The sequence below is a fragment of the Helianthus annuus genome, chromosome 3, assembly GCF_002127325.2.
Source record: "Helianthus annuus cultivar XRQ/B chromosome 3, HanXRQr2.0-SUNRISE, whole genome shotgun sequence".
NCBI classification, from domain to species: domain Eukaryota; kingdom Viridiplantae; phylum Streptophyta; class Magnoliopsida; order Asterales; family Asteraceae; genus Helianthus; species Helianthus annuus.
In genome coordinates this window covers 172,970,338-172,981,012 of record NC_035435.2, presented here as the reverse complement: position 1 = coordinate 172,981,012, position 10,675 = coordinate 172,970,338, and the positions used below count along the sequence as shown (strand labels likewise).

General features: G+C 34.6%; 1 protein-coding gene across 1 annotated transcript; it reads right to left on the bottom strand.

Moving 5' to 3' along the window:
- Window positions 1-1,251: 1,251 nt before the first annotated feature.
- On the bottom strand, window positions 1,252-8,474 carry LOC110930930 (PHD finger protein At1g33420). Its single transcript, XM_022174318.2, has 5 exons — window positions 8,007-8,474; window positions 5,360-5,486; window positions 4,418-4,633; window positions 3,281-3,898; window positions 1,252-2,255 (listed from the first exon to the last, which is right to left on the bottom strand). Exons 1-5 carry the CDS (start codon window positions 8,308-8,310, stop codon window positions 1,442-1,444), a joined length of 2,079 nt encoding a protein of 692 aa, XP_022030010.1. The 5' UTR covers window positions 8,311-8,474; the 3' UTR covers window positions 1,252-1,441.
- Between the last annotated feature and the right edge of the window lie 2,201 nt (window positions 8,475-10,675).

The following is a 10,675-nucleotide window of genomic DNA, read 5'->3' as shown; positions in this document are numbered from 1 at the left end:
TTTAAGTTAGGTCCGTTGTCAACCAACAGTTAGTAGTTGAGATTATTTAAATTCATTATTCATTCAAAATAAACCTTTAAAGTACTGAATATATTTTTTAATTGTTGAGATATTTTATTTTTTTTCAGTTTTGTTTTACTAAAAAAATTAATACAAATATTTTACCTTTATTTTTTAATTAAAAATGCTGTTTTATTTTTACTATAACTAGTAGGTTTCCAACGTACTTCGCGACGGTAATTCGGTTGGTATCTAATCGATTCAGTATGAAAGCAATATTCGGTATGACAATCGAAAGATATAACCCAAAAGCATAAAGTTGTCATAATCGAAAGAGAAAAAAAAGTCGTGTTGTGTTAAAAAGAATATCGAGTTTCTAATTTGTTGTACCAATATTCTTAGGATGTTAGCAATTCGGTGTCACAATATTAATATTCACTATGGTTTGCGATGTAAAAAAATATTCCCCATCGTGAATACAATTCATATAGTTTATCGTAAAACGGTATGAATACCACTACTGAAATTGTTAAGACCTTGACTTTGGTTCGTCACCGTAAAGAACAAAAATAATATTAAAGAAAAGTATATCATATAGTTTTAATAATTGTGATTTGTTTACTTTAGTTTTAAATACATAAAATGTAATGAACATAATAACAAAATAATGTTAATCTAGAATTACAAAAGTCAGAGAAAGTTTGGATAAACAACCTATATGTAGCGAATTAAAACTAGTGAATTAACACTTGTAAACTAATCTAGAAGTTGTGTAAGAAAATGTTTATTTATAAAAGTTGTGAAACTACTAAAATAGCTTTTGAAGCACTTATTTTGTATTTACTATATAATAATTTAAGTTAAAATAAGTGCATTTTTGTAATTTGGACAGTGTATTGTAGCTATCACAATGAAAATGAGTGCGAGGGAAAATGAGTGTGGAGTTAGGCTATGCGGTATGGTGATGGTCCTCCCTTGGAGGATGATCTACTACGTAGACGTCACGTAAATCGGGTGTGAGAATGGAGCAAAGAGGATGGAGACGTAAAATGTATATATATAAGTTGTATGCATAGGTGTGTGAGAGAGGGGGAGGGGCGTCACCATCGTCCGTTTCTAGCCGGAGAGGACGCCGCAGCAGAGGACGGAGGGGGGGGGGGGGGTGGGGGGAAATGACTGGAGGATCGGCGACGAAGGGTGACAGTAACGTATTTTCAAAAGCTAAAATCATCTACAATCTAGAATAAACCATTTTCATGCTCTTTAAAGTTTTTTTTATTAATTTGTTTCTGATAATATGGTAAGAAGATCAACGGCTAGTGTTTTATTCTAGAGGCTAATCAATCCTAACCTAAAATATTTACACCATTTCACTCCACATTAGAACATATAAAGCCTCATACACCAAAATAACACAAAACCATCGGTAACATATACAAAATCAGCCACTAAAATGCAAACCACCACCATCCCTAACCGAATCCACCACATCACCGTCGCCACCACCACAAATCTCACCACCGCCGCCACCACATTTGCCGCAAACAAACTGCGCAGGCACGACGTCACAATCAGGAATACCAGCGCATCGCGTATGTTGCCATACACCACACACATCACATGCCAACATCCGCTCACCATCATCGTCTTTAGCCCCGCAGCTACAATCCAACGTCCACGTTTCCTCCCCTCGTTCCATTCTAAACCTAGTTAACCCGTTCTTCCCTAGACACTTCCCGAGAACGTTGACCGCCGTCTCCGTGTTTGACCCGACCAGAAGCTTGATTTGGGTGGATTCATCAACACCTCTATATTCAACAAGCTCTTCCCCTTGAAACCGTCTCAGAATCAAATAAACTTCTTGAAAAGCTTTTGATACTTCAACTTTTACGTCCTGAACAGTCGCATCAGGGGGGAGGATTACGTGTTCAGGAGGTGCGTTTATAATATTTTCTTCGGTTTGTTCACTGAGTACGGGTTTACATGACAGTATGATGGAATACGGGTTGGCTTCTGAAAATGACTTTTCCGGGTGGTAGTTCTTCACGAACTGCTTGCAATCTAGAATTTTGCTAGCTGAATTTACCATCGTACCCCTCTTTGTTAAAGGTATATAATTTACCATTAACTGAGGGTGGAGGAGAGCTTCGTATAAGTATTTTAGATCTCGCATTAACGTATCTTCAGATGGGCAACTTGTGAGTGCGCAATTGTTCATGTCATCGCTCGAATCTATACTGCTACCAGGTTCAAGCCTGCGTTGATCGACGAAATTATTCCAGTTAGACCCACGATACACATTTAGGATATAGCAAGCAAAATGGATTGGTCAGACAAGTTTGTTAATAGTTGACTTTTAATACGGGCTCATGGGCTAGGTCACATTCACCCTCAAATAGTTTTAATTAGCATTTGGACCTGCCGCGTGTTGCGGCGGCGTCAAAACTTAAAGTAACTCAAACTTATATCATTAAATATTTAACCAGTTTTCGAACAAAATGTACGTCAAATGTAGACCAACTGAAAAACGCACATGAAAATAAGCACGGAAACGTACTATATTTGACATGACTCAGCACGTAAGAAAATAGTGTTTTTTTTACGTTAAAGAATGGTACCACGCGTTCCAGCGGAGTCGAAACGTAAAGTAACTTAAAATTATATCGCCTAGTGAAAACGTATTATATTTGACCCGACTCGTTTCCAAACAAAACCTACCAACCAAAAACGTACATAAACACGAAGCGTATTATATTTGACCCAAAGTTTGGGGGGGGGGGGGGGGGGTAAACAAAAAGAAAAAAAAACCATGGGTTAGACGGCATTGTTGTAAATTTGGCAAAATAAAAAACAATAAAAATAGAGTTGTGTCTTAGGTATTATTCCTAAAACACACTCTTTTGTTATATTAATTAATATTAATAATAGAGTAAATTACGTTTTTGGCCCCTGTGGTTATATCACTTATACTATATTAGCCCAAAATAAGAATTTTTAACATATCTGCCCCCATGGTCTATATAACTAACCATTTTGGCCCCTAAGTCTTAGAGATCATGGGGGCCAAAATGGTTAGTTATAGAGACCATGGGGGCAGATATGTTAAAAATTCTTATTTTGGGCTAATATAGTAAAAGTGATATAACCACAGGGGCCAAAAACGTAATTTACTCTTAATAATATTAGTAATAATAATAATGAACAAGATTTGAGCTTTAATGCTTTTTGCTGGACTTACATAAGCTGGTTATGAAAACATATATCAGAGTGAAGTGTTAACCTGTATTCAAGAGTACCGGAATCCGGATTAGATCGTGCATTAACCACCATCCCATCAGCTGCCCGTTTGCCTTTAAGTTCCTTAAGACAATAATCCAAAAGCTCAGGACGGCCCACTCGACAAACGGCCCCACGTAGGGACCCCCAGCTCACCCAACAAGACCCACTAACTGCTTTCAACACTCTAAACATTGCTTCTTCAACACGAACAATATCACTCATGTTCCAAACACACACCACCCTCGAATCACTCGATTTAACCTTTTTGGCTGTCCTATAATCAACCATTGTCCGGTTTTTGTTCGCGTCATGTAATAATGTAGTTAAGTAACGGAAAAGATCTCTACTAGTTACAAGTTCCTGATCCGACAATGATTGGTAAAACGCAATCAAGTCGTGTAAACGTGTTCTAGGTTTACGCCCTTGAGAAGACAAGGTAGATAATGGCATGTTTGCAAGGGTTTCAATTGCGTTATCGTACGCTTCATGAGTAATCGCGTAACTTCCGCCACCAAACTCGTAACCCCAATCACCGTACCATGGATGACCCTTAATTACTGAGTGAAGCAACCGGAACTCTAAACCGTACTTTTTTGATACATCCATAACACTCACCTGTCTGTTTAGAAATTAAAATAAAAAAAAACATATTAGAAACAATGAATTTATGATAAAATAAAATGCCATTTTTGTCCCCGAGGGTTTAGCCAGTTTTGCGGCTTTCGTCCAAAGGTTTGTTTTTCTGTATCTGGATCCAAAAGGTTTGAAATCTTGCCATTTTCATCCGACTGGTTAACTCCATTCATTTTTCTACGTTAAATGAGGGGCATTTCCGTCTTTTTAAACATTTTTATTAAAATAAAAAACACTATCAGTTATAAAGATCCACCTCTATTGACTTTCTCCCCACCCAAACCCTTTAATCATCACAAAAAATGTCTAAAAAGACGAAAATGCCCCTCAGTTAACGGAGAAAATTGGATGGAGTTAACGAGCCGGACGAAATTGGCAAGGTTTCAAACCTTTTAGATCTAAATGCGGAAAAAGTCAAAAACAAACCTTTGGCCGAAAGTCACAAAAGTAACCAACCCTCGCGAAAGTCGCAAAAATAACCTTTAGTAATGGAAATATCCCTAACCTGACTCCAAGAACTTTGCAAAGGCGATCCCAGAAGTCCATGATATGACGGCCTGAAAGGAGCCAAGATCCGCCTTCTCTACCATTGACACGGAGGATGTGACCATAACCGTTCATATGGACCACACCATGTAACAGATGAGTGGTATAATCCAACTGGTTATACATCCAATCCTCGATATCTTCAGTAGTCATGACATGGTTACATGACTTGCACCTGCAAATGTTCAAGATTCATGCGTATTAAAGCGAATGCTTGGCATCAAATCCATTACTTTGTATTCCAAAGAGTAAACTTCTGTTTTGCTCCCTGTGGTTTGGTCATTTTAACGGTTTTGCTCCAATAGTTTAAAAATAGTCATTTTCCTCCTTGATTTCTCTAACTTATCTTCATTTTGCTCCCAGTCTCTAACTCCCTCAGGGAGGAAACTGGCGACAAACTCAAAAGATTAGGGAGCAAACTTGCGACAAACTTGATATATCAGGGATGAAAATGGCTATTTTTAAACTATTTGAGCAAAACCGTTAAAATGACCAAACCACAGGGAGCAAAACAGAAGTTTACTCTATTCCAAAATTTTACATACACCTTTAACACCACATGTCATTCTAAAGCCTATTACTTTACAGAGTAAACTTCCGTATTGCTCCCTGTGGTTTGGTCATTTTAACGGTTTTGCTCCAATAGTTTAAAAATAGCCATTTTCCTCCCTGATTTTTCTAACTTATCTTCATTTTGCTCCCAGCCTCTAATTCCATCAGGGAGGAAACTGGCGACAAACTCAAAAGATTAGGGAGCAAACTGGCGACAAACTCGAAAGATCAGGGAGGAAAATGGCTATTTTTAAACTATTGGAGCAAAACCGTTAAAATGACCAAACCACAGGGAGCAAAACGGAAGTTTACTCTACTTTATATAGTTTGGATAAAAATAAGAGCAGACCTTGGGTCAGACAAATGAAGAAAAGCACCACAAGCAGCACATGGCTTATTGTAGGCACCAATGGAAGCCCCATCAGCCTTTATTATGAAATGGTATCTCTTCCCACATACTGGGTTCCCACTCCATCCTTCATATATCAAGTATATTCATTAATAATATACAAAAAAAAAAAAAAAAAAAAAAAAAACAGGGGAGAGGTAAGGCCGCAAGGGTTAAACTTTAAAAACATCAATACGACGTAGCATTGAAATATACAAAGAAATAAACTAGAAACAAAATATATATGAATATCAAACAAGTGTAAGGTTCAATGCGGAACTGAAGAACCATGAAAAAAAACCCCATAAAAATCGTTTTACATGTAAAAAATTGGACTCAAAACGTTATAAAATAAACGGTTAGGGACTCAGGGCGTTAATCTTTTTGATTTTGGACTCAAGTGGTTAACAATAGAGGTGTACAAAAAAACCGGTTTTAGAACCGAAACCGGAAAAAAAACCGAAACCGGTTTTTTTTAACCGGTTTTTTTTATAACCGGTCCGGTTTTATAACCGAACCGCCGGTTGGTGACCGGTTACTATTATTGATCCCAAAAACGCTGTTACTAACCGAAACCGGTTTTAAGAAAACCGGTAAAAAACCGGTTTTTTTGAAAAAAACCGGTTAAAAACCGGTCCCAACCGGTTACACCAGTTAGTGTTTTGGACTTGAAAAACCGGTTAGTAACCGAAACCGGTTATTAAAAAAACCGGTTATTGTTTTGAACGAAAAAAACCGGTCCGGTTAATAACCGTAACCGGTTTTCAAAAAAAAACCGATTTGTACACCTCTAGTTAACACTACTAAAACACAGGGACTCAAAAAGTAATTTACTCAATAATTTTTTATTCGAACGGTTTCTATATGTGTTTACATGAAAAAGTTCCGAATAAATCATGTAAAACTGATTTTTTTCTATGTAAAAAACATTTTTTTTTTTAAAATTGAGTGAATTTCAAGTTTTGTCCTTTATTTTTAGGCCACTTTGCAAGTTTTGTCCTTTGTGTTTAAATTTGACGAGTTTTGTCCTTTATGTTTAAAAATCAAGCACGTTTTGTCCTTTATGCTTGATTTTTAAGGACAAAACGTGCTTGATTTTTTAAACATAAAGGACAAATCGTGTTTGATTTTTAAACATAAAGGGTAAAACGTGCTTGATTTTTAAACATGAAGGACAAAACTCGTCAAATTTAAACATAAAGGACAAAACTTGCAAAGTGGCCTAAAGATAAAGGACAAAACTTGAAATTCACTCTAAAAAATTTTACATGTAAAATTAGCGTTTCTTAGGTTCCCACTTTTTTGTGGTCCGCAACGAAATTACTCCTTGTCAAACAAATTTAATGCCTTCAAAAAGTTTATGAATCATTTTAGATATTATCAAAATATCATATACAAATTTAATGCCTTCAAAAAGCTTATGAACCATGTTAGATATTTACAAAAAGAGTTAAACGCCATTTTAGTCCCTATGGTTTGAGCCATTTTGCCAGTTTAGTCCAAAGGTTTGAAACGTTGCCATTTTAGTCCACTGGGTTAACTCTGTCCATTTTTTCTGTTAGCTAGAAGGGTAATCCGATCCTTTTGTACGGTCGAATTGCCCTTCTAGTTAACAGAATTACATATAAAACGACTAAAATACCCTTCTAGTTACTTAACAGAATAAAGGGATTGAGTTAATCCAATGGACTAAAATGACAACATTTGAAACTATTTGGACTAAAATGGCAACGTTTCAAACCTTTGAACTAAACTGTTAAAACGGACGGACCAAAATGACATTTAACTCTGACAAAAATATCATATCATATGATGAATAACATTAAACAATTAATGCTTGTAAAAATTAAAAACAAATAATATTCTACACTTTATTGAAAGTGATTGACACACACATAGCAAAAAGAACACACACGAATGTGGTTAACCCCACCACTACGAGTCACCATCAATCATATCATATCCAAGTAATATGAGTCACCATTAATTCTTATTTTATTGCTCAATTATTGATATTTTTTTTAATTACTTAAAATAGTACTCATCAAATTACCTTTAACTCTATAAAATATCACTAACCTTTAAAATTGCCTAATATATCAAATCAACTACAAAAAAGTTATTATATTATTATTAAATTATCCACGTCATCTTAATTAAAATGTCACTAACCTTTAAAATTGCCTAATATATCAAATCCACTATTAAAAAATATTAGATTATTATTAAATTAATCACATCATCTTAATTAAAAATGTCAATAACCTTTAAAATTGCCTAATATATCAAATTAACTATTAAATTATCCACGTCATCTTAATTAAAATGTCACTAACCTTTAAAATTGCCTAGTATATCAAATCCACTATTAAAAAAATATATTACATTATTAAATTAATCACATCATCTTCATTAAAATGTCAATAACCTTTAAAATTGCCTAATATATTAAATTAACTATTAAAAAACCATTATATTACTATTAATAAATTATCCACGTCATCTTAATAACTATAACTAATTAACATCCACGTCATGCCAGCTGTCAAATAGACATTTCTAGAAGACAACCAAAACAACACGACCGAGTCAAACTGAGTTAACTCACCAACAACTCGGCACTGATCACAATAAACAGATCTAGATCTGATCACATCTTCCTCCACCACATCGAGACAAACCGAATCATCACCGTTCTGTTCACCAACCCTAAACAATACCTGCCACGTCAGCAGGTGCGGTAGGACCGAGGACGGCGGCGGTAGCAGCGCGTGGCGGAGTAAAAACTCGCGTACGGTGGTTCTGAAGGGTTTACCGGCGGCGTGTTCGGCGGAAGGGAAGGTGAGAAAGTCGTTGAGATCGGCGGTTACTCTCCTTTTCATGTTTTTGAATGGCCGGTTGTTAACGACCATTGTTTGTGGTTTGATCGTCAGATCTGAAGGATTTGTGAGTGAAAAGGGGATTTGTGAAATGATTGAATGGTGAGATTTGGATGGAGTGGAGTCGGTTTCGGATGTGGAGAGAGAGAGAGAGTGAGTCAAAAGGATATTTTCGAGGGGTTGGTTTGGAATCTATCTGTTTTGACAATTTCTGGTGACTAATTAATGATTGTGTTTAACATTTAATGTATCACATCAATATTTTATAATTATTTTATGTTTTGTGTTTCCCGGAGCGTTGTGACGGGTTTGAAATTTAAAGTAACTTGAATTTGTACTGTCTAATGATAAAAACATATTATATTTGATCCGATTTTTTCTGAACAAAAGTTAAGTTACAACGTGGAGAAACTAAAAACGTACATAAAAATAAGCACGGAAACGTGTTATATTTGATCCGATTTATTTGCGAAAGAAATTTACGTTGAAACGTTAACCAGTTTTAACTTATACCGACACATACATAAAAATAAGTACATAAGAAAATTAAGTTTTTTTATGTTAAAGAATGATACATTGCATTGTCGTAGCGTCAGAACGTAAAGTAACTCAAATTTTTACTATCTAATGAAAACGTTTTATATTTGACCTGATTTGTTTGAATTTGATGTTAAAAATGTAAACCAACTAAAAACGTAAAAAAAAAGCACATAAACATATTATATTATATTTAAGCTTACCCATTTCAAAAAAAATTAAATAAATTACATTAAAACGTAAAACAACTTAAATTTACACTGATACGTACATAAAAATAAGCACGTAAAAATTTATTAGAAACTCTTTAGAAAATTGAGGGGTTATAAATGTTAATGCTAAATATTGAGGGGTTATAAGTGTTAATGCTAAATGTTGAAGTGTGAAAGTAAAAAAAAACAAAAGAACACTAAAAGAAAAAAAAATCTCGCTTAATGTATTTGTAACTTCTCATTGTTATATATTAAAGAGTAAGGGTAAAGTTCTTGTACAAATAATCTTAACATACTAAACATACAAATTGAAGGAAAACTCAAAAAGACAAGGTGGCATTTTTGTAAGTATCAATAACTATCAAAGTTACTCTACAAATATACCTAAAGAAAACCTAACCACTCCCCCCACCCCCAAAAAAAACCTAAACCCCCCACCCCCCCCCCCCCCAAAACCTAAAAAAAACCTACCCCCCCCCCCACCCCCCAAAAACCTAAAAAAAACCCTAAACCCCCCCCCCCCCACCCCCAAAAACCTAAAAAAACCTAACCCCCTACCCCCAAAAACCTAAAAAAAACCTAACCCCCCCCACCCCCCAAAAACCTAAAAAAAACCTACCCCCCCCCCCAAAAAAAAAAAAAAACCTAAAAAAACCTAACCCCCCCCCCCAACCCCAAAAACCTAAAAAAACCTAACCCCCCCCCCCCCCACCACCCACCCAAGCTAAAATGCTAAAAACTAAACCCCCCCAAAAAACCTAAAAAAATCTAAAAAAATAAAAAAAACACACAAATTATTTTATTTTATTTTTTTAACATTTTTTTATTAAAAAATCGCTACTTTTAGTAGCAGCAAAAAAAAAATTCTTTTTATTTTTGCTAACGAAATGTAGCGATTTTTTAATAAAAATGTTAAAAAAATTGTGTTTTTTTAGGTATTTTTGGTTGTAACTTTGATAATTGGTAGTAATTACAAAAATGCCACCTTGTCTTTTTGGGTTTTCCTTCAATTTGTATGTTTAGTATGTTAAGATTATTTGTATTTGATCTTTTGCCTAAAGAGTAATTACTTTTTTAACCTCTCTTTCTTTTAGTTGTTTTAATTATTTAAATCTAAAATTAAAAAGTTTAGTGCTCTGAATCCTTAATTGTTTATTTTATAACGTTTTGAGTCCATTTTTTTAATACTTGTATTTTTTATTTTGGACTTAAGTGGTTAAAACCACTAAAATACGGGGTCTCAAAACGTTATAAAATGAGTGGTTAGATACTAAGAGTGTTAAACTTTTTGATTTTGTACTCAAGTGGTTAAAACCACTAAAATACAGAGATTAAAAAATAATATACTCTATATTAAATTAAATATTTTACTTTATAGAATACGATGAAGACCAACATAAAATTTATTGAGGTTTTTATTTTTATTTATTTATTTTTTAAGGCTACTTTTGTTAAACCAAAAAACAATTAAACTTGTACCATTGCTCCCATTCTAGTGATACCATCTTTGATCGGTTCTTCACTCGTAAATATCCAAGTGTTCTAAGCTCGTCCAAAATATTGCCAATAACCACCCTTTTTCATTTGAATATAACATTATTCGTTCCCCATATTAACCAACAAGCTAAGAGTATGACAGTTTGCACAAG

Excerpts from the sequence above, each read along its gene's own strand:
- LOC110930930 (XM_022174318.2), bottom strand. The coding sequence starts at position 8,310 with ATGGTCGTTAACAACCGGCCATTCAAAAACATGAAAAGGAGAGTAACC. Across the intron at positions 3,899-4,417 it reads TGCAAAGTTCTTGGAGTCAG|ACAGGTGAGTGTTATGGATG; the intron begins GTTAGGGATATT and ends ATTTCTAAACAG. Across the intron at positions 2,256-3,280 it reads TCCGGTACTCTTGAATACAG|GCTTGAACCTGGTAGCAGTA; the intron begins GTTAACACTTCA and ends CGATCAACGCAG.